General features: G+C 45.9%; 2 protein-coding genes across 6 annotated transcripts in view; one reads left to right on the plus strand and one right to left on the minus strand.

Moving 5' to 3' along the window:
* Positions 1-882: 882 nt before the first annotated feature.
* PPP1R15A (protein phosphatase 1 regulatory subunit 15A) lies at positions 883-9,821 on the minus strand. The gene is made up of 3 exons (XM_053363384.1): positions 9,583-9,821; positions 4,683-6,156; positions 883-1,828 (listed from the first exon to the last, which is right to left on the minus strand). The coding sequence occupies exons 2-3, from the start codon at positions 6,147-6,149 to the stop codon at positions 1,568-1,570; spliced, it is 1,728 nt and encodes a 575-aa protein (XP_053219359.1). The 5' UTR covers positions 6,150-6,156; positions 9,583-9,821; the 3' UTR covers positions 883-1,567.
* PLEKHA4 (pleckstrin homology domain containing A4) overlaps positions 1,843-27,548 on the plus strand; it is a 46,790-nt gene continuing 21,084 nt past the window's right edge. Inside the window, exons 1-2 of one of the 5 annotated variants that reach the window (XM_053363374.1) lie at positions 1,843-1,865; positions 26,058-26,166. In XM_053363374.1, the coding sequence (XP_053219349.1) occupies positions 26,083-26,166 (84 nt within the window). In that variant the 5' untranslated portion in view covers positions 1,843-1,865; positions 26,058-26,082. Of the gene's footprint in view, positions 1,866-7,782; positions 7,877-14,487; positions 15,129-22,862; positions 23,090-26,057; positions 26,167-27,548 lie in introns of those variants that run through there. The other 4 variants (XM_053363373.1, XM_053363371.1, XM_053363375.1 and 1 more) reach the window with 4 other exon arrangements.

Here is a 27,548-nt window from a genome sequence, read left to right on the forward strand (position 1 = left end):
CGAAGAGCTGATACTGTTCTGGCTGTTTTCTTACTCCAGTGGCTTTTTCCTTCCTCTTTTGTGTAAACTTGGAAGTTCTGCCTACTTGCCAGGCTTAAAACTAGGTTCCGATTTGACAGTTCCAGGAAATAAAATCTAGGAGAAAGAAAGCAAGGGACCAAAATGGGAGAGGTGGCTTGGCTTTCATCCATTATTTTACTATGTCTGTTGCCACCATCCTAAAATAGCATCGGGGTGGGAAACCGTTTTCAAGCTGAGGGCCACATTCACCACTGGGCAGCTTTCCATGGGCCACATTTCTGTGGTAGGTAAGGGCAAAATTAGGCTGAGGAACAAATTTAGAGAGGCTAGGAGAGCCAGGTTAAGGGCCCAGGGCCTGACTCTCATAGCTACAATTTCTTGAGAAGAGGGTCAATCCCTCTTCCCAGGGATCTATTGAGAAGTGTAGATCTCTGAGGGGAATAAGGGTCTCCTAACAACACTTGGCACCTGTAACCTACAATTTTCAGGATACTTTGGGGGAAGCCATGACTGTTTAATGATGTTGCTTCACTTAAGAATGTCGATGGGGTTTCAGAGGCAAAGTAGCAGCAGGCTTGGGGGAAATCCCAGGCTTTGCAGAAATACTAAAAAATTAAGTGGGAGGGTGGATTGCTATCCTACACTTTCCTGTGATTTCTACCCTGCCATCACTTTTATCACATAAAGTCTGATTTTGAGATACAGCTTTTGAGGCATGTTCGTTGCTCAAGACACCCATGTCCCCCTGGAAAATAAACTCTAGTGGGTGCTTCTAGTCACAAATAAGGGGTAAACACGTGTTGTGGGGAGACTTCTGAAATCAGCCTTCAATATTACATTTTCAATAACCAAGAAGATGACGAGGGAATACACAGTCATAGCTGTAATTTTTTTATTATTTAAAAAAGTAATAATTTGTGGACAGATAAATTATACATACAGACATCAAGTCTCTGTTCCATCCTGGGAGTTCACATCACCATTACTAATAATACATATTTTGAAATTAAGGGGGGGGGAATACTACTTAAAGAAATCTCAAAGGCTTGCTTTGAAAGATAACTAGCATGTAAAATAGAAATACATTAGGAAATTCTGTCTACTTAACATCATGTGTAAACTAGAGCATGCACATAACACACTGGCGTGTCCACCAGGGCCACCAATTCCTTGTGTTATGCTACACACATTGTAGACTAAGGGCCTGGCAGCCACATCCTTCAAATCAACTGAGGTAGTAGCAGCTTTACATCAGTGCATTTATTCAGAAATATCAGAGCACAGAAGCTCTTGCTCCTCACGGCAACTTCAAGGCCCCACTCCACCCTGAGAGAATGTGGATTTCAGGCCCAGAATTAAATCTTGCTACATCACACACACACGGCCCTCCTTTCAGACCCATGAGCCTCCCCTTACGATCTCCAGTGTTTAAAAAAAGGATTCAATTTGGCTCTCAGAACCCTTTATATGTATCTCTAATGGACGGTTTACTTCATGGCTGCCATATCTTGAAGAGCCATTTCATTCCTGACTTTGGGGGCACAGCTTAATCTGCCTCAGCAGAAGCAGAAAGGAGAGGGGAGTTGTCGTTGCCTTCTTCTTCCTGAACCCCATAGATCTCCCTCCAAGCTTTGGCCCGGCGTTCCGCCCTCAGGCAAGGCTCCAAGATGGCTCCCACTTCAGCAATCCTCCGGCGGAAGCGGCATCGGTCGCGGGCCATTTCTTCCCAGGGGCCACGGCGGGCAGCCCGAGATGCGTAGCTCCAGGCCACCAGTGGGTGAACGGTCACCACCGGAGAGAATCGGACCTGAGGAAATTGAGAGGCTATGAGGATAGTGGGACAGGTATTTTCTTGCTCTTACGCAAATTTATGCCAATGCTACTAAACTAAATAATTGGCTAGACCTCATACAGTTAACAGGTTGGTTTTTTCTGTCATGTAATGGCCCTGCTGAATCCTACTGTCTTTTCTCTGCTAAACAAGCCAAATATCATGTTTTAAGGGACAGCCATCCCTGTGCTCCAGGGGTTGAGAAGCTGCTTCTTTCCAGATGTTTCAGGATGTGCAACAGGTTATCATCCTGTCTGTTTCCATTCTAGCCAAGGACAGGGAAGAACAGCCTTGTGTTGTCCCTAGTTTTAGTCCACTTCCTTTTCTGTGGGTACTGAATCAGGACCTTAATTTAAACTTGCCCTAGGCAAGAGAGATGATGCAAACCACCTCTTACTCCTATTTAGACACCATACCTGAAAGCCAGTGTGATAGAATAATGGGACTGGAGAGTTAGATGGGACCCCAAGTGTTATCTAGTCCAACCCCCTGCAAGGCAGGAATCTCAACCAAAGCATCCAGGACAGGTGGCCATCCAACCACTGCTTAAAAACCTCCGAGGAAGGAGAGTTCACCATCTCCCAAGGGAGACTGTTCCTCTGTTGAACAGCTCTTACAGTGTCAGAAGTGTTGGAGTAGGACCTGGGAGCCCAGGGTTCAAATCCCCTACCAAGCCATGACTTTCACCTTGGACCAGTCTGCTGCTCAGACTAAACTACCTCACAGGGTTGTTATGCGGATTAAATGAGAGGGGGGGGGAAACCATGTACACCATATTGAGGTCCTTGGAGAAAAAAAGTGGGATATAAACACTAACAATATATTATCTATTATTTTTATTTACCACCTCAAGTGATAGGTGTGTGGAGGCTGGCTGTGGCTGCTCAAGAGTTAGGCAAAGGCGTACTCTACCCATGCTCAGAGGAACACTTTTCCACGACTCCTTGAATTCCATTGCTAATCTCTAGCTGTGTCTTGCGCATCTCTTTGGGTTTCACACAACTGTGGGCACTGCACACAGTTGCATTTCCAAGCTGGAGGAAGAGAGGCTGTATACAACTGAGTCCTACTCAGAGTAGACCCACTAAAATGAACCCAAGTTGGTCATGTTAATTAACTTCAATGAGTCTACTCTGAGTAGGACTAGCAACCATAGGTTTCTGTTGTGGGTGTCCACTTTGCATTGTTCTTAAATTGATCTTGTTATTTTGTGTGCTGCTGTTCTTCTTATATTTGGGGCATTTGTGGAAGGTGACTAAGCAAACCACTAAGCTCAGCTTCCAATAGATCTACCGACACTCTGTGGACAAAAGGAGGGAGGGGGAACAGTGAGGGTAAGGCAGGGGAGTCCTGTCTGCTGGGAAATGACCCAGCCTTACATCATCCACTTCCTGGTTGGTCACGTTGTATGATAGGGATGTTGCACGATATTTCAGGATGGGTGAAACCAACAGCAGGACGGGGGAGGCCAAGGAGCATTAAGGAGATTCTAGGGTGGTGCTAACAGGGAACAAGGTGGGGTGCAGAAAGTAAAAACTGAGGGCTGAGTAAGGTATCTTTAGAATGGGAGAGAAGGCAGCTTAGAAAAGGAGAATGGGCGTAGCCAGGATTTATGTAAGGGGGGCAGGCTACATGTTGGGGGAGCAGAATCCAAAATTATTGATTTCCTTGATTTTAATCTTTGTTGGAAGCAGCCCAGATGGGTACAAATATTAATATTATTATTATTATTATTATTGTTGTTATTATTATTATTATTAGCAACCCCTTTCTCCCTGTGCAACAGCCATACAGTGGTACCTCCGATGACAAACTTAATTCGTTCTGGAGGTCCATTCTCAACTCGAAACCGTTCTTAACCTGAGGCGCGCTTTCGCTAATGGAGCCTCTGGCGCGTGATTTCTGCTCGCATCCAGGGGCAAAGTTCGCAACCAGGAGACCTACTTCCAGGTTAGCGGAGCTCGTAACCCGAAGCGTTCGCAAGGAGGATGGTTTGTAACCAGAGGTATTACTGTTCAGTTCTCACCCCAAGACACACACAGCATGCTCACTTTTCTTCCTTTGAGGAAGAAAATCCCTGTGAATACATAATTTCAACAGATGGAGCTTTCCCCATCGCTCCAACTCAGGTCGATTCTTTAAGATGGTTTAGAGCTACAGTATCACCAGAAACACTTTTTTCCCTGCTATGACCGTACTGTGCCCATCAAGACCACCAGAGTACCCTAAGCTAGGCATCCTTTACCCTGTGAGATGCCCGCTTTCAGGGTTTTTTTTTAAATAGCTTTTCAGTTCATCCGCTAAGATTTCAAACCGCTCTGATCTACTGAGGCTGACAGAAAGAATTATCATTGTAAAAGCCTGTCTGAGATGTCTTCAATTGTTTAAAAAAACTTGAAAAGCAGGAATAGTGTTATTTTAATTAATTTATGTAAACAAAAGCTATACCTGTTTAATTTCTGCCTTAACTTCAGCTGTCAAAAAGGGCACAGGGTGGGGTGGGGAACAGCTTCTGTAACACCCAATTTTCTACTCATAACCACTGTTGTGTAAACATAGTAGTTATACACAGCAGTTAAGTGATAAAATTAGGAAGACTTCCTGAAACATTTGTGAATGAAATGGGCAACTCTAATCCAGGCTAGTAATTGTGAGGGGCAGAACCAAGGGCGTTAGCTATTCCTAATTATGGAATCTCTCTCTCTCTCTCTCTCTCTCTCTCTCACACACACACACACACACGTTTCTGAACTGTCTCCCTCAAGACTCATCCTCTGGAGAACCTAGGGGTTCTGGTTAGTCCACACACAAAGTATTTAAAGCAACTCACCTTCTTAATCACCTGGTTTGCCTCCTGGGAAACGGATGACACTTCTGTGGTCACAGGATCAGAGTTTTCCTCAGAGTCTGGCTGGCAACATTTCTGAGCTAGATGCCTGGAGGAAACTCTTGGATTCCACTTGGAACGTGGTCGCGTTGGTGGATTACACAGCTCCTCAGGCTTAGAATCCAGCCTTGTTGGATAAAAAGTGACCGTGATTTCCTTGTGGTTCCTGGCCTCAGGCTGAGGGGCAGGTGTGGGGGCTTGAATGGGCTTGGAAAAGCAGAGTGGGTGGAAAGGGTCATTCCTTGCAAAAAAAGATTCGCAGAGGCTCTCCAATATATCTTGATGCAGAGTGTCTGCTTCCGCTTCCAGGTGGTTCTCCCCGTTCCCCGAGTGCCCTCCAGACTGAATGCTCTCTTCCATCTCGTCTTCACTCCACCAGTCCTCTGAATCGTCACTGCCATCCTCCTCTTCCTCTGATGGACTGTAGAACAAGGACAGGACAAGGGGGCTTTTGGAAGCACAGGGGACTGAGTTTAACGCACCCTTATCTCCACCTTTCTTGTATGCTTCTATCTCCTCCCCATCCTTTGGGGAATCAGATGGACTTTGCCCGTCACGCATCACCAAATCCCCACTAGATCCCAAGCCCTCCTCATTTCCCTGGGAAGCGGAGGTACTTTCCAAACAAAAGCCCCCTCCAAAATCCTTTAACTCTCCGCGGTGGCTACAGGAACCTTCCACATTCTCCCTACAGTATCTGCCAATATTCAATCCTTTCACCAATGCTTGTGGATGGCAACAATATTCCAGCCATTTCTGGGGGGAATTCCCAGGGTTCTCTCTGCCTTCCAATGCCATGTTTTCTTCTGAAGAAACGTCCCAGTCATTTCCAAGGTCGTAGGCAATGGAAGTGCTGATCAAGTACGGTTCAGAAATGCCATCCTCTTCCAAACGCATGCTATCCATTTTGGATGGACCATTAGAAGCAGGCAGAAGCAGTGCCAGGTCCTCTTCAAAATGTCCGCCTTCAGCCAAGCTTTCCGTATCCCTTCGAAGGTAACACTTGTGACTGTCCAGGGAAAAGTACCCTAAATGGGCAGCTTTTAAGTTTCGCCCCTCCATTTTGCTTTCTTCTCTTCCAAGTTCCTCCCAAGTTCCTCTTAAGAGTTGCTTCGTCTTCCCTAAGATGGGCATTGCCCCCTTGGCAATGCCCATCAACACAGCCCTCACCAGGGTGGCAGGGCTATGCTGCCAGAGGTGCAACCACCTCCTCACCCAGTCCAGAGCGATCTGGGCCATACGTCCAAGAATCATGGCCGCCATGTTGAACTTGCCAGCAGGGCTGGACTGGCTCGATTCGGCAGGGAGGATTTTAGCCATTCTGAGCCTGAAGGGGTCACAGCAAACCAACAACCTCTCTGTGTCTGAGGGGGGCGATGTCAGTTGGCTGGATGTGATGTGAGGGGGCATCTTAGACCTGAAAAGAAGCAAAGTGAAAATAAGCTACCAGATATTAAAAATCTGAAAGTGGTGCTGGGGAAAGCCCAGAGAGTCAGATTCCAATATGCTTTGTTTTGCTGCATTATAGGAAGGGGTCAGACTTAGGCCACATCTGCACTATACATTAAAGTAATAGGACACTGCTTTCAAATAACAATGGCTCCCCCCAGAGAATCCTGGGAACTGTCATTTGTTGAGGGTGCTGAGAATTGTTAGAACACCAAGCCATCTCACAGAGGTAAAGATTCCCAGAGTGGTTTAACAGTCAATCCCTCTTGCCAGTTCTGTGAGGGGAATTGTGTGTGTGTCTTAACAAACCTTAGCCCCCTTAAACTACACTTCCCAGAATTCTTTCAGGGAAGCCTTGACTATTTAAAGCGGTATGATACTGCTTTAATATATAGGGCATATGGGACCTATTTGTGCCTTTAGTTCAGCATTGTCTTCTTTCAACTGGCAATAGTTTGCCAGGGTTTCATCTCCACTACCTGGTCCTTCCCTCACCGCCCACATTTTCTTTTTTTCCTGGAGATGCCAAGGATTGAATCTAGGAAGTTCTTCCTGCAAAGCATTTCATTTACCACTAAGCTGTAGTCTCTCCTGTAAGCAAGACATTTAAACACACACACAGAGGAGATACAAAACCTGAAACCTATCAGGAATCCACCTGAAAGGCCTGTTCCCTTAATCCAGAGTGTGGAAGAACAGGTTGTTTATACTCAAGTTGTGAAGTATTACTTATTTATGCCAGGTATTTTATATGCTGCTTAATTTCTAAGCTGTGAGTAAAGGCCTTCTGTGTGTAACCAGGGCTGCTATGACTAAGCCCAGTATGGACAGAGACTTGGCACCAACAACAGATTCTGGAATGGAGGCCTTAGGCAAGAAATGTCCTGAAGGAGAATGGGTTATGGTATCAGTAGCAAATAGCACCCTTCCCTGATTGATATTACATTTTTGGGAGCTCAGGGTGTATGTATTATTTGTTCCAAGCAATATAATGATATGTACAATGGCATCCTGTTTTTTCTTGGAGGTTGTTTGAGGGCGGAATATGAATGGTTTTAGTGTTTGTTTAACTGTTCTTAACAAGAAATCCTTTGGTAACAAAGTATTTTTTAAAAAAGTTAAAAATAAGAGGAAACTTTAATACACACCTTAACTCTGTACACAACACACATTTAAAACACACACCCCCCAAAAAAATCCTGGGAATTGTTACCAGTCATAGAACTTACAATTCCCAGCACCATTAACAAACTACAGTTCCCAGGATTCTGGGATGTGCTTTAAATGTATGGTGTGTACGCACTCATGAAGTGGATTAGGAAAAGCCCAACTAAGAATAAGACTGTGGAGTAAAATAGGAGGTAGGAAGTTAAGGCATGGGGCAGGAATCCTGCACTTCTAGGCCCTTATCCCCACATTCCAGCAAGATTACTTCCGCCCCCTATGTGTGCCTCAGTTTATCTCTCTCTTTTTTCCTACGGGTTGTTTTCCTGGCTTGGATGTGTAGGTTGATTTAATCCAGGGCGCGCCCCAAACAAGCTCAAGCAAGTGCCCCTGGAACGCTGGCAACACCCCAGTCCGGAAGCAGAAAGGGGGGGAAATAACACAACACACACACACAGTCTGGATTCCGGGTGTGCAGCTGTCGGGGAGAGAGGAAGAACAGCAAACCTTCTGACCCACAACAGGTTAGAACGGGAAATGGTGGGTAGGGGGAGAAGAGGGGAGGGGAATGTTCATTTGAAGATTTCCAAATGCCCTCAAAGCAAAAAGATGCATGGATTCCCAGGATTGTGGGACAGCAGCTGGAGAGCACCCCGCTTTTGACAGCGATCTTAACGATCAAAGCCCTCCTCTAAAACAGGAAGGGGGCCCATTCAGAAATAGACCCCCTCCCTGTCATACAGGACAACTGTCACACTCTCCAGGGTTATAGCTGAGGATATTCCTAATGTGAAGTACTGTAAATATTAAGTTTGGGGTAGGGGTGCCGAAAGAGAGAACAACAGTGGCAGTAACAACCTCATTGGCATTCATCCTAGTCCGGTAGGTAGGATGGGATATTTTTGAAAATGTGGAGCGAAAAGGAAATGGTGCAGTTTCTTAACTAGGTGTGCTAGGGAAGGTAGAAACCAAATGAGGGTGAAGTTCAGTTTCTGCTTTCTGGCCTTCCCTAGGAATTCGGTATTGGGGGAAGTGGAAAATTGTTGCAGTCTGAGGGCAGAGGAACAGAAAACGAAATCTTGGAAGAGCTCAAAAAGAGCAGTGGATATAACTAATGCATTTTTACAAAGGGGAGGGGAGATCTGGGGTGCAGGTTAATGGGGGGAATGACCCCCCAAAATGCAAAAGAGGACATAGAGGCATAGACAAGATACAGAAGGCTATTGTTTTAGGACTAGCAGTGCCACAATTTGGGGGAGGAGGGGTTCAACATAAAATAAGGATACTTTAAAAGAAAAAGGAACAGCAAAAATATAGATTATTCGTTACTGGATCTTGAGGAAACTACTAGAATGGGATATCTGGAGATCTCCCCCACATGGATAATACTGGGGTACAGATTTGGGGCAGGGCAGAACCTCATTGCTCTCCCGAGTTGAGATTCCCAAGACACTATTCTGTCAACTTTTCCCTTTTCTTGCGAGGAATCCTATTCGGAATAAGGGAATACGTTGACAGCTATGGACCAGCATTAAGCAGGATGTGAGGTCGATCTGGCTGCGACATCTGTCACCCCATTGATTGCCAGGGTTGATTTGGCTGGCTAGGCCACTCCATGTGCATCCTCGGTGGAAGAGGACGACCATCCCAGATAAAAGGAGTGTACCATTCTTGGGTCAAGGGTGTACAATAGCTGCGCTCCCCTGCCAGAACCTCCAAACAAGCTCGAGAACTTGCTTGCATTAAGCAAGGACGAGGACGTAGCAATTAGAAAGGGTGTAGGTCTTGGGTGGATACCTGCGGAAGAGATATACGGGGGTGGGGGCCGGCACAGTGCACGCACCACCAGCGGGAAGGAATCTGGAGAGGCGGGATGGTAGGCAGGACTCCTGGGTCCTCCGCAGGCAGAAGACCTGGGTCCTAGGGCTGAGGAGCCGAGGCGCCTGGGTGGTGTGGAAAGAGGCGTGGTGGGCGGTCTAACTCCCAAGTACAAAGCGAAGGAGGGATCCCGGGTGCCGTGGGCGGGGAGAAGGCGAGAAGCCGGCCGGGGTTCCTGGGTTTTCTAGGAAGGGATGGGAAGATCGAGCGGTTAACAAGCGGTCTGCAAAATTCCCTGGTCTGGCGTGGGAGCGGAGTCTAGCCGTTCACAGTACCTGCGGGGGGTCCAGGACTCCTGGGTTCCAAGGAAAGGGGAGAGAGAGGACCCCATGGTGGACTTTTGCCTCCTTACCTCTCGAATCGAATTAGCCAGTAACAAACTCGCTCCAGCAAGCAGCTGCGGGGTTGGCGCGGTGATCGGGCGATCGAGCGGCGGGCTGGGCAGAAGAGCGGTCGGTCGCGGCAGAACCCATGTCTCTCAATCGGCGGCGGCGGCTGTTTTTCTTCTGTGAATAGGAATAGAATGTTTGGATGCGTCGCTGTTGACGCCGAGTCTATATAAACACTCGTTCTGGGGGGATTACGTCACCACATTGTGACGTTGTGGAACGGGGCGGGGCCAGAGGAGAGACGTGACCGATGGAGGGTTCTGGGGAGAGGGAGGGGCGAGGAGTAGCGGCGCTGGGTTGGGTTGGGAAACAAAACTTGAAACGAAAGTACTTCCCGTTGTTGTGGACTCTCCTAGTAGAACAGAGGCTTCGTTTAGAAAATGCTCCTCGTACTTTCCATTTTCATTTTTTTAAACTAGTGGGATTTACCATGATCAATACAGAAATTAACTTTTCTTTTTTCCTGCCTGGAGCAGCCATTTGCAAGGCTTATTGTGGCATAACCTTTGTTCAATCACAGCTACGTGGCCATTTATTCTCAGCTGGCAAATAACTGTCTATGTCTCCTTTTAAATTCCACCCTTCCTCCAAGCAGCTCTGGGTGGCTTGCAAAATCCCTTTTACACCCCCCCCCCCCGTTTTATCTTCCCCAACAGCCCTGCGAGGCCAAGAGAAAGTTAGGTTCTTCCTTATTCAATATACAGTGGTACCTCAGGTTACATACGCTTCAGATTACAGACTCCGCTAACCCAGAAATAGTGCTTCAGGTTAAGAACTTCAGGATGAGAACAGAAATGCAGCAGCAGGAGGCCCCATTAGCTAAAGTGGTGCTTCAGGTTAAGAACAGTTTCAGGTTAAGAATGGACCTCCGGAACGAATTAAGTACTTAACCCGAGGTACCACTGTAAAGCAAAGTTGCTCACTTTGTAGGCACAGAACAAGAGGCTTTTTATCAGGGAACAGGCTAACAACAACAATAACAACAGCAAGATTAAAGTCACCAGAAGGACAAGCTAAAAGGTGGAGTCTTTGCTCCAATCCATAATAATTTGAGACAATAGTGATTATCAAGTATTAGTCACTTTCTATGCAATAAGAAGGATTACAAATTACCACTTTTTCTGTTTTTACCTGAAACCAGTGACTATCGCCAGTACACATTTGCATGCTTCTTGCTTCTACTTTTCATACAGATGGTCCCAGCTACAATCCTTGTAATCTCCAGGTAGAATGGAGAAATATTACCTGTCCAAAACCCTGAAGAGCCACTGCTAGTTCGGTGCAGAGACAATATTGAACTAGATGGGCTCAGCATAAGGCAGTTTTCCTGTGTTCCACACCACAAGATGCATAGCCTTGCCCCATGATGCAACCACATTTATTCTAGCTTGTTGGACAAAAACGAATACAAAGGATTTACATCAGGTAAATGTACATCAGATACCCACCCAATGAAGTTGAAAAAATAAATTGACAAGGCCAGACCAGTACAGTGGTACCTCGGGTTACAGACGCTTCAGGTTAGACTCCGCTAACCCAGAAATAGTACCTCGGGTTAAGGACTTTGCTTCAGGATGAGAACAGAAATCGTGCGGCGGCAGCAGGAGGTCCCATTAGCTAAAGTGGTACCTCAGGTTAAGAACAGTTTCAGGTTAAGAATAGACCTCCAGAACAAATTAAGTTCTTAACCCGAGGTACCACTGTAAAAGGAATAATCTACTACAGGACACACAACCCAATATGTATACTTGCTATTGCATACATATTGTTGTACACAGCTCTGATATTTTGGAGAAGACAGCATATCAACACTTTTACAAATAAAAGGACAGAAACGTCACTTGTTACCCACAGCTCTTTTGTTTTTTAATTCCCCAAGATCAGTGCTAATTTTTCTAGAAAAAGAGGTGCAGGGACTTGCCATGAATACCTCCCTTGTTCTCTTATTATGGCTATGGTGCCCACCTGAGAGGGAGCAGAACTGAGTTCCAGCTGGAAAAGAAAAGCCCTGCCCAATATATTATCAATGATCCACAGCCCATTTTGGACAACAGTATTAGCTGGAAGGCCTGTGCTTGCTTTCTCACAGCCCCCTGGCATTTAGGACCAAATCTGAACAATAACTGAAACAACATAAGAGAGAAACAGATCCAGGTGTCAATCAGTCAGGCAGATGAGAATTACAGGACCTAATAACATCTGGGTCACTTTCAACCCAGTGGTATTGCTATCACCTGCCAGTAATGTAAAAAACCAATTGTGAGGGGTGGGGTGGGGAATTGCACCTGATTAAGATCTGTTGTAGTTTGATATTCCCTATCCTGTTTCGGTTTCTCTTTCTGTTTTCCCCACTCGTTTTCATTTGTGGACAAAATATTTCTGGAGTATGCCATGTGCAAGAAGAAGAGGTAACCAGAACCACTAGATTATTGGAAAGGGAGGGGGTTTATAGGCTAAGAATCTGGGTGGGTTGTGTAAGATTACAGGAAGAGTGTAGTTACAGGGTAGCTCGAGCCCCAGGTCTTTTCTGTCAGGTCCTAGATCTCTCCCTCCCTCTCCTCTCTCTCTCTCTCTCTCTCTCTCTCTCTCTCTCTCTCTCTCGTGTGTGTGTGTGTGTGTGTGTGTGTGTAAAATGTACTGCTAAGCACAGTGTGAGGAACATCCCAGCAACCTACCATTGTAATTTGTCCGGAGGTCTATATACATGTAAATCAGCATATATGAGTTTGTATTATGGGCTTGTGCCCTTTTAAGTACTGTACCTAGGAACACTGTGCCTCATCCTGGATAACAGACTGGAAATTTTCTTGGTGCCCGCCAGCTGATTTGGATTACTACTCCCATCAGCTGGAATCCAAAACTCCTAGGCTGCATACATGCCATAGGTGACTTCCCCCAAAGAATCCTGGGAATTGTAGTTTATCCTCCACAGAGCTACAATTCCTGGCATCCTTAACAAACTACAGTTCCTGGCATTCTTTTGTGTGTTTTTTGGGAAGGGGGGGCATGCACTTTTAAAAGTATGGTGTGTATACAGCCCTAGGCTATTCTAGGAGTTTAAAACGGGTGGAAAGGTTGAGGGAGTTGGGTATGTTTAGCTTCGTAAAGAGGAGACAGAGGAGATGCAATAGCCATTTTCATTTATCTAAAGGGCCGCTACATAGCGAATGGAGCAACCTTGTTTTCTCTTGCTTCAGAGGGTAGGGCCCGAAACAAAGGCTTCAGTTTAGAAGAAAGGAGATTCTGACTAAACATCAGGCTCTACAATTCTATAAATCTATGACTAAGAGCTAGCAGGTCAGAGGTGAAACTTGATGGACTCGTGCAATAAGGCTGCAATAAGGCTGCATTATTCTGGAGTTTCTCAAAACTCCAAGCAGCTTTCTAGCAAGCAGTGTTGATGTAGAAGCAAATCTGTTTTGTGCCTGCAACTTCCGCCCCCTAGACACACCTGTACCATTTCCAGGAACTTGGTAGGTTTTAAATTACAGAAGCTGCTGTGGATAAGGGTGGCTTAAAAGGGAGGCCTGATAGCTACATGAGCATTTAATGTACCGATTAACAAGTGCTTGAAAGCAATGTTATAAATCACGGAATCAAAGCACTGCAAAACTGCTTTTAAATCGGTCGAGCTCTGTAGTGCTGGCATGAATCATTCTGCCATAAAGCACTGCAGTTGCTGAAAAATGCAGTAGGAGGACAACACACAAACCCTCCTGGTTCAATGAAACCTGCAAGGGAAGGCTGTGCAATACGCACCATGTGCCTTGAAGCCTCTTAACATAGGAAGAGAAGAATGGGCCTGCTGGATCAGGCCAATGCCCCATCTCGCCCAGCATCCTGTCTGTCCTCATAGCTGTCAAACGTATGCATGTGGGAAGCTTGCAAACTGGACGTGAGCAGCAGCAGCTATTTTCCCCACTTTTGATTCCCAGGAAGTGGTGCTCAGAGATATAGCACCTCTGACAGTGGAGGTAGAATGTAGCCACTGTGGTTAGTTGCCATTGATAGCCTTGTCCTCCATGAATTTCATAGAATTGTAGAGTTGGAAGGGACCCTGAGGATCATCTAGTCCAACCCCCTGGAATGCAGGAATATGCAGCTGTCCCATACAGGGATCGAACCTGGAACCTTGGTGTTATCAGCACCACGCTCTAACCAACTGAGCTATCCAGGTTCCAATTTGTCTAATCCTCTTCTAAGCTATCCAAGTTGCTGGCTATCACTGCCTCTTGTGGGAGTGAGTTCTATAGTTTCATTACACACTGCACAAAGTGCTTCTGTTCTGCTGCTGGTGAAATGGTGTGTTGCTGCTGAGCTCAGTGAGGTTAACGCACATCTGTGAGATGCACCCTTCAAGCATAGTTCTGCCCTTTACATACAAAATTCTGGCAGCTGGCCAAGAGGGTTTTTCCCCTTTTAGTTTTTTTGTTTCTTTAAGCTTGGAAGTTCTGTTACATTTTGGTCATATTTCAATCCTGTGAGCAGGACACCTGGGTTCTCTGCCAGGCAAAGAGGTGCGTGGAAATAATAAGTAGAGAAATTATGGGTGTTGTGTAGGACTGGGAACCAAGCCCCACAGTCTGTTTTCACAAACACACCCCATTTGATTAAAATATAGCATGGTATCCCTGCCAGACACATGGTTGCATTTATATTATTTTTCAAATCAGGATAGGAAGCAGATTCTCTGCTGGAACAACGTCCCCTTTTGGGGGGAGAATCCCACCAGCAGGCGGAGCCAGAGGATGCACCTTCTCCTACAGAAGGAGACATCCATATCACACACCAGTCAAAGAATGTCTTTCTTCTTTGCCAACTTACCAAATCCCTGTTTTTCTAAAGCTTTTGTGGCCACTCCTCTCTCTAAAGTTAAGGTCAGGAATTCGGACTCCTGTCTCCCTCTCTCATTACTCTCCTCGCCCCCCTCTCTCTTTCTCTCTCTGCATACCCTCCCCTCCTTCTCAAGCCAAGCCCCCAGGAAGGTGGAGTGGTGGGTCCCAGGATTGAAATTCAATCGCTCTGCTTTTATTCCTCCTCTCTCTTCCCCCCGGAGCTGCCAGGGAAAGGGAGAGAGGGAGAGAAAACCGCGATTGGGAAGGTCGATAAGGAAGGGCTGGGAAAGGCGGACGGTGGAAGACCGACTTACGCTGCTGTATTGATGAAAGAGCGAGGAAATTGGGCTGGTGGAAGGAGCAGAGAGATAGAAAGATAGATAAGAGGAGTGGAGGGTATAGGGGGGGAGAGAGATAAGGAAGGGGGTGAGTCATACTGGAGGCAGAAAAATAGAGGTGAATGTGTTCGAATGAAGAGAGCAAAGCCGGACGCGCAGGGCTTTGATCCCAAGTTCTGCTGAGCGCCAGAGATCTGATTTTGTAGGGTATGAACCCAAGAAAGACTATAAAGTTTCCTGCCGCCAATGAGCCGATAAGGGGCTGCCCTCCTCCTCCTCCTCCTCCTGAATCTGCTTAACCCGTAGGAGATACCTCTGGCCAACACCAGTGACCAGGTAAGACCATGGCGCCATGACATTGTTGCTTCTGTGCCTGATGGCCTTAGGGAGATGGGGGAGGCTTGTCCTCAGAAATCTGTTCCTCAGGATTCCCTACCCCTCTCTGCCTTATGAACATGGGTGGGTGGGAACCAAGGAATAATAATAATAATACTTTATTATTTATACCCTGCCCATCTGGCTGGGTTTCCCCAGCCACTCTGGGCGGCTTCCAACAGAACACTAAAATACAATAACCTATTAAACGTTAAAAGCTTCCCTAAAGGAAGGGGCAGGTTTTGTGGGGCAAGCAGTTGTCCTCTAGTTGTGCCTCCTTCCTGCCTTGATTGAGAAGAAGAGCATCTTATCAGAGGACAGTCCCTGTCTTCAGATCAGTCTCCTGCCTCTGTGGGCCCGGGACCCAAGATTCCTGAAGGATAAGGCTATCAAGGGATGCTAGCATTGGTGGGAATGCTCTCCCTCCACTGTTGTCCCTCTGAATGCTAAGTGGGGAGAGTTGCTGGGCCCTGGGGGGCTTCCCCCGGGGCATCTGGTTGGCCACTGTAGGAACAGGTTCTGTAGGGCTAGATGCAGAATCTCTGGATGTCACAGTGTCTTCAGAGGATGCTACTGAGGCATAGCAATGTCTCCGCTGCCTATCAACCTCTCTACATCAGTGGCCCCACGCTAGGTATTTTGGACCCTGCGGCTTTCCCTAGGCAATGCTCCTCTGGATCTAGGATTGCCAATGTCTCTCTGTGTGTGTGTTTTAAACTGGACTTCTTCCTGTGCTATGCAGAATGGAAGCAGGTGGATTCCTCCCCCACCCACACCCCCCGTCATGGAATAATGGAGAAAGCTTCACCTACTTCTTCTTTTGCTATGTTTGGCTGCTGTTTCAATAGCAGAGGAGCAAGGGTGGGGTGGGGAGTTGGCAACTTAGCCAGGTCTGCCGTGCTTCCTCACCACAGCGCCTCCTCTTTACCACTGGCCCTGAACGGGTTAAAACGCCTTTTAGCACAAGCTCTTTCCAACTGCTGGGTGTGTCGGGGTTATGCATGCGGACACACACACACACACACACACGGACCCCTGTGACTGATGCAAAATATGTTTCCTCGCCCCCGCCACCAGCTGCCCCAGCGCCTTTTGTCTCAGCTGCTGCGTCCAAATGCCAGTGGATGAATAAATAACAAGAGCTAACGGCAGCCCGCCAGCTATTTCCACCCCACAGCCCTCTCTCTGCACCCCCTGCCCCACCCAGCCCTCAGAGAAGATAGGCCCACTTTTAGCCGTGGTCAGGGACCTACATCCCTCGCACCGCGGGCTGCCCAACGAAGATGAGACCATGCCTTGGGTCGGGGTGTGTGTGGCTCCTGGGCATATCAACAGGCGGATTGAACTCGCTGTTGGCTGGCCCAGCCTCCTGTCACTCCCAGGGTCTCATCAGCCAGCTCATCCAGGGGCTTTGCGCTTCGGTCGGCTGCACTTCTAAAATTGCGCTGCAAGCTTTGGCCAATTAACCACTGGCAACTGGCAGACTGATGCTTGGATCCCTGACTCATCGGTGAGGCTGCTAGCACTTAAAAAGACTGGGAAAGGGCTGGCTCTGTGCAGGCCACAGATATGATCTGCGCCAGGTTCAGTCCCCAGCACCTCCAAGTATAGCGCTGCCTGAAAACCTGGAGAGTCACTCAGTGCAGACAGTTCTGAGGTACTTGGACGAATGACCTGTGTCAATATAAGGTACCTTCCTATGGTTGTATGCACTGTATAAATGCCAAAAGTTGGCATAACACATTATGAAGGAGACACATCACCTGGATGTCCTTTTTTTGGCCACTAGAACGTTTTGGGATAACCTGACCTTCAGTGCTCCAGTTTTGATGAAGAATCTTGGGGAGCGTTTCCCAATTATTCTGGTGCACAAACAAAATACAGTGGTACCTCGGGTTAAGTACTTAATTCGTTCTGGAGGTCCGTTCTTAACCTGAAACTGTTCTTAACCTGAACCACCCCTTATCTAATGGGGCCTCCTGATGCCGCTGCGCCACCGGAGCACGATTTCTGTTCTTATCCTGAAGCAAAGTTCTTAAACTGAGGTAATATTTCTGGGTTAGCGGAGTCTGAAGCGTATGTAACCTGAAGCGTATGTAACCCGAGGTACCACTGTACAGCTGCAACTGTATGTAATTTCACATTTACCTACCATAGATGGCAGGAGCCTGTCTTAAATCCTGTGTTTATATGGCGTCAGACACAGCTGCGGGGTGATAGAAATAATAACAATAGTAAGAGCTGGTGCAGCACGGTGGCTAAAAGGCTGGGCTACAAATCAGGAAATCCGCCCGGTTTGAATCTGCCTCAAGCTCACTTGATGGCCTGAGGTAAACTCCTCCCCATCGCGCTCAGTTCTTCCCTTCCGCAGTATTGAGGGGGGACCTACTTTACAGGGTTGTTGTAAAGATTGCAACTGGATACTACATGTGCATTGAGCTCTCAACAGGGCTATGCGAATGCTAAATGAGCTTATTACCCATAATAATACTTTAGTTCCTAAACTCCCTATCCCTACAGACCACCTGAAAATTGCTGAAGGTCTTGGCAGAGGATTTAATGATTTGACTGCCTTGTGGAGCAATTGTAACGAACTGTTCTAGATGCTCTGCGATTTATGTTGATTGAATCGGGATGAAACTTCCTAATTCTAGCCCTGCATTCACGTCACTGCTGATCCTCTCCCCTCCTTTCAAGTGCCTCTTCCGTACCTACCTGTCTCTGATCCATCCCACTCACACCTTCTGGGCAGAGGTTGGGTGGCCACCTGTCTTGGGTCCTTTTGTTGAGGTTCTTGCATTGCAGGGGGTTGGACTAGATGACCCTTGGGGTCCCTTCCAACTCTCCAATTCTTTGATTCTATGGACTGCGGGGAGCAACTGTGTCTGCCATTTACAGACACTGCTCCTTCTGTTCTTCACTGCCCCATTGCAGAGTAGCTGAATGAAGCTTACAGACCATTAATGGCCCATGGAGCACAGTTGGAGAATCCCTGCTTTAGAGAAGGTGCCGTCTTCATTGTGAGTTTTGCAATACAGTAAGCCTGCAACTTGGGATGCGGGTGGCACTGTGGGTTAAACCACAGAGCCTAGGGCTTGCTGATCAGAAGGTCGGCGGTTCAAATCCCCACGACAGGGTGAGCTCCCATTGCTTGGTCCCTGCTCCTGCCAACCTAGCAGTTCAAAAGCATGTCAAAGTGCAAGTAGATAAATAAGTACCGCTCCGGCGGGAAGGTAAACAGCGTTTCCGTGCGCTGCTCTGGTTCGCCAGAAGTGGCTTAGTCATGCTGGCCACATGACCTGGAAGCTATAGGCCGGCTCCCTTGGCCAATAAAGCAAGATGAGCGCCGCAACCCCAGAGTTGGCCACGACTGGACCTAATGGTCAGGGTTCCCTTTACCTTTTTAAGCCTGCAACTTACACAAGGGTTACATTCCAGGGATCGCCAAAATCATATATAGTGAAAACACGTTGGCTTCCATGGTGTGTGGGATTGCCAAAGTCTTTATTCCCAGATTCCTGCTCCCTTTCCTCCCCGCTTTTAAAAATTCTAACTTATTTTTTTCTACAAGCGTGTAAAGCTGAATGTGCACAAGTTAAATGCACGTAAGTTGCAGTCTTACTGTACATGAACGTACACTTAAGTAATGCATTCACTGAATAATAAGTCTGCATAACTCATTGTATTAATAAATCCTGATTGCCTTGGCCGTTCCTGATCAACGTATGGTCGTCTTCAATTTGCCTTCTTGGGAGTGTTTTTGGAAAGGTTCCTGCAGTATAATCCATGTGGAAAACATTATAGAACTGATCATTCTTGTGGGTTCTTGAGTAATGAGTTGGAGCCAGCAGGAATCTAGCAGGCCTTTGCTTAAAAATTCAAATGAATGACCTATTCTGATATAATATTTTCCATGTGGCTTTAGGCATCAAAGCACTCCCACTAAGGAAGGCATAACCTTAAAAACAACACCACCTAATTGGTAGTTTTATTTGCTGTGATTTCTTGAGTACCTTACCAACCAGATAAACAAGATAAGCTTTGCAAGAGAGGAGTTGCAGGATCAAAGCTTCTTGCCAAAGTTCAACTCTTTTGTAGGTTAATCAACTGCCCAATCCTTCTCAGGGAGGCTTACCTCTTAGTTGAGTTGGACATATTCCCAGGAGGATAAAGAGTGCCTAGAATTTCAGTCAAACAGTGCAATCCTATATGTTTTGACTTAGAACTAAGTTCCATCCAGATGAATGGGGCTTACTCCTAGGTAACTTGGGAATAAGATCTTAAGTAATTCCGTGTACAAAGAGTCAGTCGCACTTTCTTGGCACTTGTATACGCAGCAGTTTACATGCCTGCAGTACAATCTCATGTTTCAACCAACATATGGGAATCATGTTACTAAAACAGAAGTTACTTCCATGTAGAGATCCGGTAATAGGAAACAGCCTATAGAACCAGAGCAGGCTGGCGGTGAAAGAATCTTGAAAGAATTTCAGTCTAACTTTGTGGCTTTGAAATATGGCAATAGAAAATTCATTGAATATTTTTGCTCTTTATGCATCTTTAGGAATCTACCTTCAACAGTTTGCTTCCTTGCTTGCTACGTGTTCACATCCCTCTTAAGATATCTCGTAATCAAATTCTGCACAATGGTTCCTGAGATCAAAAAAGCAGGTTTTCTTCTGTGTTTGGATACAGTTGGGTGCCATTTTGAATCGTGATGGTGGATGGAACCCTTCAGAATTTCTCTGATTGTGACCACTGATGTCAAAACTGCACTAATTTGGGAGTTTCTTAGAATTCCTGAGAAATGCCTAGTACGAGGCGGCTAGTAAAATCGAAACAAGGAAACGGTGTTAGATAATCAAGGTGATAATTAAGAATGGAGGAAGGAATATTGAGTGAATCAAGAAAATGATTAGAGTGAAAGGAGAGTAAAGTCAAGATAGAAGAAGAGATTAAAGAAATAATGAAATGTGTTTAAGCTAGTTGGAAAAATAAAGTAGCGTAACAAGAATGGCTGGAAGTCAAGTCACTTGGTGGGTGTCCATGTGGGGTAGGTGTATAGGTATGTTGATATGTATAGTATAGCTTGGTAATGTAGGTATGTTTTATGTTATGAAAATAAGGTAGTGTGTTGTGTATGTGTATTGTGTAAATACAAATGTATGTGTTTTATATGTTAATAAAAAAGAAAGAAAGAAAAAGAATGGAGGATGGAAAACTAAATCAGCAGAGGGACTTACCGTAACTTTTGGACTATCTAATAAGGGCAGAAGGGCTGTGTACCAGCGAGAGGGAGGACCATAGTTAGATGCCAAAAGTTACCGCAGTTGTACTTTGATGGTGTATCAATACACCTGAAGTTTAGAGTTCAGTGACAGCTGGCTGACCCTAGCTCTTACTACAGTCTGAGAAATCTTTGTTTTAAATATTTCCAGGGTAGTTGACAAGTGATGTACAGTGGTACCTCGGGTTAAGTACTTTATTTGTTCTGGAGGTCCGTTCTTAACCTGAAACTGTTCTTAACCTGAGGTACTACTTTAGCTAATGGGGCCTCCTGCTGCCGCCGCGCCACCGGAGCACGATTTCTGTTCTCCTCCTGAAGCAAAGTTCTTAACCTGAGGTACTATTTCTGGGTTAGCGGAGTCTGTAACCTGAAGCGTCTGTAACCTGAGGTACCACTGTAGTTGGAAAGGGACCCTAAGCATCATCTAGTCCAACCCCCTGCGGTGCAGAAATACACAGCTGTCCCATACAGGGATTGAACCTGCAACCTTGGCATTATCAGCACCACACTCTAACCAACTGAGCTATCCAGGTGATGTAATAAAATCTAAAGCAACCCCCTACCACTACTATTTATTAGTTATTGTTTTATGCCTTTCCTCCAAAGAGCTCAAAAGATGGTTCTCCCCGCCCCGTTTTATCTTCACAACAATCCTGTGAGGTAGGAGAGGCTGAGAAATAGGAGACTTAAGATAAAGAAGAAAGCTGCATAAAAGGGTACCATAAAATGGAAAGTTTAAAAAGCCCAGGAGAAATTTTTTTGGAAAATTCTTCTTTGGTGCCTGAAGTAGATGGGCTACAGGAGTGCCCCCCCCCCCGGTGAAAAGGAAAGCTTTCCTTTTGGACTACCCAAACGCTACAGAAATTTATTCATGTATGCGACTACAGTGGCAAGAATGTTACTTGCCCAAAAATGGAAAGAAGAAGAAGTCCCAGCAAAAGAAGAATGGATACAGAAACTTACGGAATGTGCAGAAATGGCAAAAAGAATAAGAAATCAAGATAACAAACTTTTTATAAAATAATTGAAATTGTTTCTTGAATATTTACAAATAAATTGTAAACAGGTAAGAACATTGGTAGGATTATAATCTGCAGTTTCACAAGAGAATATATTTAAAGTAGAGGAATGAATGAGTAAATTAAGTTAAATTGGATATGCAGAAAATATTAAAAAATAAATTTAAGGAACTGCAGAAAGAGGAGGAAGGAAGTCAAGTTTTGAAGTGTTAAAATGATTATAAAATTATTGAAATGTATAAAATTGAAAATCATAAAATAAAAAAGGAGTGCCCCTGGTGGAGAAAATTCCAGCAGTGAGTGGCCACCACTGATAAGGCTCTGCCTCAATATTAGGAGTTTGCAGGTTGTCAGTTTATATGTTGTGGAGGCAGGGTGGCATTGGGGGAAGAGATGATGGCTGATGATAATGTGTCCCCTTGCAATCTACCTCTGCGGTGTCCTTTTCATCCTGCTCCTCATGGAACTGTGCGCTCTACTCTCCAGAAGCAGATGGGGAAGAGTTAAACCTACCAGACAGCTGCGAAAACTCAGTCAGCCATGCAAATACTTCATTTCACCCTGACCTTTGGCCAAACTGTGAAGTACCATGATGTGAGGGCATTTCAAGAGTTTCTGCTGGGGCCCTGCTCGCTCGCTCTCTCTCTCTCCCTGTGTGTGAGTGAAACTTGAGTTAGCATCCCTAACTAAGGAAAGGCAGTGCTATGGGGAACTTCTCTGTGCCAAAGTCGGGGGCGTAATGACATATTCAACCATGAATGCCAAAACCTCCCTCCTTCATCCGCAAAAGGCTACCTAGTTTTAAGTGCTGTTTGTAATGACTGTTTCTTTTTCTAATAGGATTGCTTCCCCACCCTTTGTTCTGGTTTTATTGCATTTGTTTTCAGGTTGCACGCTCATTTTTTGCTTTAAAGTGATGTTCATGTTTTATTGTGAGAACTGTTTTGGTTGAAGGGCGAACCGCCAGCGTATAGAATGAAGCGGATCATTTTTTAAAAGACCGATTCCTCCCACCCCACCCAAAACGGCTTCCTTCTCTAGCCCCTCGCCTCCCCATCTTTTTGCTGATTTTTCCATCTTTCCGGATCGCTCCAGGCAAAGCCAGTGACGTGAAGATCCTTGAACCCAGTGTGGGAGGTTGGGGGGGCGGGGAGGAAAGGGACCATCGCAAACAGCTGGCACAATGTCTCCCCCACCCCACTGCTAAGGGTCAGGAAGGGGGGTCCTGGCAGCATCAATGCCCTATTCATTCGCCTGGCGTCATTGCAAGGGTGAGAGGTGGGAGGAATGGAATGCGAGGGCCAAAGTGTGCCAGGGAATACAAGAGGTGCCCCTTCGGATCACGAGGCGCAATTGTATCCCCAGCCAGTAGCATATGGGAAGGGAGGTTTTTTGCATCAATAGGCAACTTTGTATGGATTATATCCGGAATATACTGCCACAACCCCCTGCCACTGGTTGTGGCGTTACGCTGGTGCTTCTTCCAGTGGTCGTTGGTTGCAGGGAGGGTGTCTGTGGACACTTGACTGATGACCCATCATTGGAGCCCAGCATCATAGCCTGTGTGGATACCCAGAGCTTCCTGAAATGCATCTTAAGTTGCGTCCACCTGCCAGGTAGGAGGAGAAGGAAGTGAAAAACTGGTTGGGTCAAGCTAAGGGTGTGGAGAACAGCAGTTGAGCTTTGGCAAGCAGGAAAGATAGTTTTGGATTTCAGGATGCTAGACAGATGCTGCCCTCTCTCTCTCTCTCTCTCTCTCTCTCTCTCTCTCTCTCTCTTCTTTTGCCTTTCCTCTAAGGAGTTCACGGTAGTGCATCTGGCTCCCTCAAGGGCCAGCCCTATTGTTAGGCAGAGTCAGACCGCGGTGGTTTTTGCAGGGAAAGCGCTGTGGCAAAAACAAAAACAACAGTAAGTGCTTGAGCACAGACCTTTTAAGAACGGACCTGTTCCTAGACACACTGTGCGAAAGGAAGTCTGGATGAGCCCTAACACAGCTACCCCATCTGGAAGGTATCTTAGTTGTGTCTGTACTTACGGCTGCTGCAAATTAGGCTTGAAAGTCATGCCTGCTGCAGTTGGCAGAAGTTGGTCAGGGTGTGAATGTGCATTGTTGAGAGAGACGTTGTCTAGGATTGGTTCGTTGGCCCAGGAACTCTTCTTGACCCCCTGGGGAAAGATTTGCCAGAAGCAATATAACGAGGCACATCTGCTTATTTTGTGCGAGAGACACCCAGCGCAGGGAACTGAGCTTCCCCTGGCAAAGAATGTGGATTTGCTTTTTCAAGCCCAGGGAATTTGCAGCCTAGAGGCTAACGTGCTTTCCATTGTTGCAGCGGTTCTCTGAACCTCTTCCTTTCTGTAAGCTGAGAACCAGTAAGATCCTGCCTATCCCTGCCCTGGAGAAATCTAATTATAGGCAGCCATCTATTCTTTTGAATTCACCAAAGTGGGGTATGCTAGGCTTCCTGCTCTATCTTTCTGCTAGGAGTATTAGCCTTGGCTATAGACGTTAGTCAGAAGGGCCACATAGCAGTGGAAGGGACCATGATGTTATACAGGACGCTGGTTCAATCCCAGCCATCTCCACTTAAAAGGATCTCTGAATGTTTTGGTAATGGTATGCACAACAAGTGAAAATGTGACTTGAAACGCAGCAGGGAGGGAGGAACGACCTCGCTGTGTTTTCAGCTGCTAACATGTGCATAGCTTTAGTCTCAGAGCAGACCCATTGAAATTAATGGACATGACAAGCCCATGAATTGCAATGGGTGTACTCTGGATTACTTAGTTGACTTAAACCCATAGTTGTAGGGGGGCATAGATGGCTGGCTGAAATCCCACTTACCTAAAGCACTAGATATATATCCCCAGCATGGTTAGAGTGTTGGGCTATGACCTGGGAGACCAGGGTTCGAATCCCCACTCAGCCACGAAGCTCATTGGGTGACCTTGGACCAGTCACTCACTCTCAGCCTAACCTTACATTACAGGGTTGTTGTGAGGGTGAAATGTGAGGATGAGTTCTTTGGAAGATAAAGGTGCCATATAAAAATGTAATAAATAATAATAGAAATAAATAACAGAATCAGTAACGCCAATGGACAGGAATGCCAAAAGGGTGTTTTCCGACAGTCACTGTTTCTGGGTGGGATTCAGTCACATACCACCCAATTTAGGTTGCACAATTAAAGCTGATCGGGAGGCCTTGTGCAACAGATTCCCCTCCCTGAAAAACCTTGCTTTTTAATGACAAGGAAAGTGATAGAAAAAGGCAGTGAAAAGTGTGGGGGAACATTTGCTTTGATGCAACGGTCATCTTAACCTCCTTGCAAACAAATGAATGCCCACTGAATAGTCAACATCGTCTAATCTCCCTGCTAACAAGTCGGGATGAATGCTCAGCAAACTAGATGCCTAGAAAGACCATGAAGTTCTAAATGTCTACTGAAGAGGGACTCAGAAATCGCTTCCAGGGGTTAAAAGCCTCCATTATTAAGAAATGCAGGCCTGAGTGTTTAACAACAAAGGGGTGATTTAACTGTAGAATTCTGCTGCCAAGAGAAGGGGTGGAATTTCCCATCTCACCAAGTTGACACTCTCTCGAATGAGATGCTTTTGCCAGACACAAGCAGGTGGGCTTGATCCAAAAATAACTAGAGGGAATTTGCTGGCAGGGTTTGAACTGGGGAGCAGGTTTAATGGTTTCAACACTCTATTCTGACTTCAGTTCAAAAAAAGAAATGATGGAAAAGAATCAATGAAGCCTGCAAAATTAACACTGGAATAAACGGAAAGATTTTAACAGGGGCTGATCGGTGTCTCCTGCCGCTTCTAAGAAAATCCAGTTCTGTGCCCAGGAAACTAAAATTTGATGCTCAGCAACTTTAGTTAGGTGAAGCAAAAGAGCATATGTTACTACACTTATTTTTCACAATGCTGCTTTATTCTATAATTTATAAATGTATTTTGGGTTTTTGTTGTTGCCAAATCTGGAATGGGAGGGCATGAAAGGGATGCAGGTGGGAGAGAGAATGGAGAGAAAGAAAGGGATTTGAAACCATGTTTGTCAGATGGGAACAAATAATGAAAGAAAGAATGGATTTTGCATATCTTGTCAGGAAACACTTTGTTGGGGGTTGGAAATATAGTCTCAAGAGGGAGATCATTTAAAAACATAATATGAGCTTTCTGGATCAACCCCCATGCAGGACCTACTGAGCTGGATAGACCAATGTTCTGACTCAGCAGAACCCAGTTCCCTGTGTTCCTAAGCTGGTGGGATGTGACCCACAATTGTGTCAAGATCTCACCCAAGTTTCATCACACAGACAGTACAGTGACCATCTTTCTGTGGGAGGAGAAAGAGGCGGGGAAAGAAAGGATGCCATGAAGGATGGTTTGGTCGAGGTTGTCAAAAGTGGGTTCCATGAGGCTGAGGGGTTAAGTCCAGGGTCCCTGGAGAAGGTTAAAGACCTGGTGCCTTACATTCCCCCAAAGTGCTGGCCCCAAGCTGTGGGATTCTGGTACTGTGAACATCACACAAAGCATTCTTGCAACAAGCCAGCATCCTCTCTTCTTTTCCAGATCAGCATTGGGTCAGCTGAGGACCATGTCGGAAGGGGACCGGCCTACAAGCGGCCTGAGCCAAGCCAGCAGCACAGTCACCATCTCTTCCGTCTCCATGGGAACGAAGGTGAGGAATTGGAAGTGGTCCGAGCCCTCTGGACAGGTGCTGCTGGGGCGATAGATAGGATTCCAGAGATCCTGCTCACCTTGTCCTCCTGAATTAAGCTGGGCTTTGCAGCTTCATTTGCAAGGAACACCTGAATAGTGTTTATCTCAGGAGTTGGCAGCTTGTGCTTTAAAATAAACAAATAACCAAAGCTCTTTTTCGGGAAAAGGAGAATTCTACAATAACCATGTGAACAAGTCCACAACATTTATGAAGCCTCAAAACATTCACACAGGCAGATGTATCCCTGCATGCCTATGTGAGGGCTTATCCATATTTCCCGCTGCTTTCTCCCAGGGGAAACCGCTCTTTAGTGCCCAACGGTGCAAACGGAGCAGTCAGGTTCTCCCGCAGAGTACTGTTTTCCATGGGAAAATCTCTCAGAGTGTGCTTTGTAGGCTCGGGACAAGTGTGGATGAGCCCTCAGTTATTTGTGGCACATTTGTGACCTGAAGGAAAGGGAGGAGGGGATAATCATTCTTCTCTCGGTTTACAAAGTCTTTCTTTCTTTCTTTCTTTCTTTCTTTCTTTCTTTCTTTCTTTCTTTCCTCTGCCTTCACCCTAAGGTCCCAGGACAGGTTACAACAATTAAAACATAATGTTTAAAACAGTTTAAAACAACTTACAATCACAGAAATAAGTCGAGTCCTAAAAATCCCAGGTGTCAAACGCTAGGGTAAAGAGGTACAAACCTTTATATGGTGAAGATGCCAGACAGTGCCGGATTTATGTATAAGCTAAACAAGCTATAGCTTAGGGCTTCACTCTCTTGCCCCCCCCCCCAAATATACTTCTTCTTAATTGTATTTCACTATTAATATACGTCTTCTTAACTGTATTTCAGTTCAACAATTACTTTGATAAAATACATATTTTGTTATATGCAAATGGCTTTAGATACCTATTAGGTCCATAAATTACCATATAGCATATATTCAACACACAAAAAACGGCGACAATTTGTTGTTGACAAAGGACAGCTAGACATACAAAGGGCCCCATTACCTTCAGCAGCTTCATCACACCTAAATCCGGCCCTGATGCCAGACACACTGTGAGGCAGAAGTTCCACAATTTAGGGGTTGCCATAGAGAATTCCCTCTCCTGGGCTATTTCCCCCAACTTCTGAGGGTGATGGAGCAACGAAAAGTACCCCCACTGCCAATCTTAATACCTGAGGGTGTTCGTAGGGAAGGAGGCAGTCTTTCAAGTATTTGGGTCCTGAGTCATGTAGGGCTTTAAAACACTAACATGAGCACCAGGAACAAACTCATAACCTGCGATTAGGAGCAGGATACCTGAAATTCACCATGAACTTTACTAAAAACCATAAATAAATATAT

The sequence above is a fragment of the Podarcis raffonei genome, chromosome 13 (genome assembly GCF_027172205.1).
Source record: "Podarcis raffonei isolate rPodRaf1 chromosome 13, rPodRaf1.pri, whole genome shotgun sequence".
In the NCBI taxonomy this organism is placed as follows: domain Eukaryota; kingdom Metazoa; phylum Chordata; class Lepidosauria; order Squamata; family Lacertidae; genus Podarcis; species Podarcis raffonei.

What these genes read in the sequence shown, in the direction of transcription:
- PPP1R15A (XM_053363384.1), bottom strand. Translation starts at nt 6,149, where the DNA reads ATGCCCCCTCACATCACATCCAGCCAACTGACATCGCCCCCCTCAGAC. An exon ending in CAAACCAGGTGATTAAGAAG is followed by an intron (nt 1,829 to 4,682) that starts GTGAGTTGCTTT and finishes CAATTTCCTCAG; the next exon opens with GTCCGATTCTCTCCGGTGGT.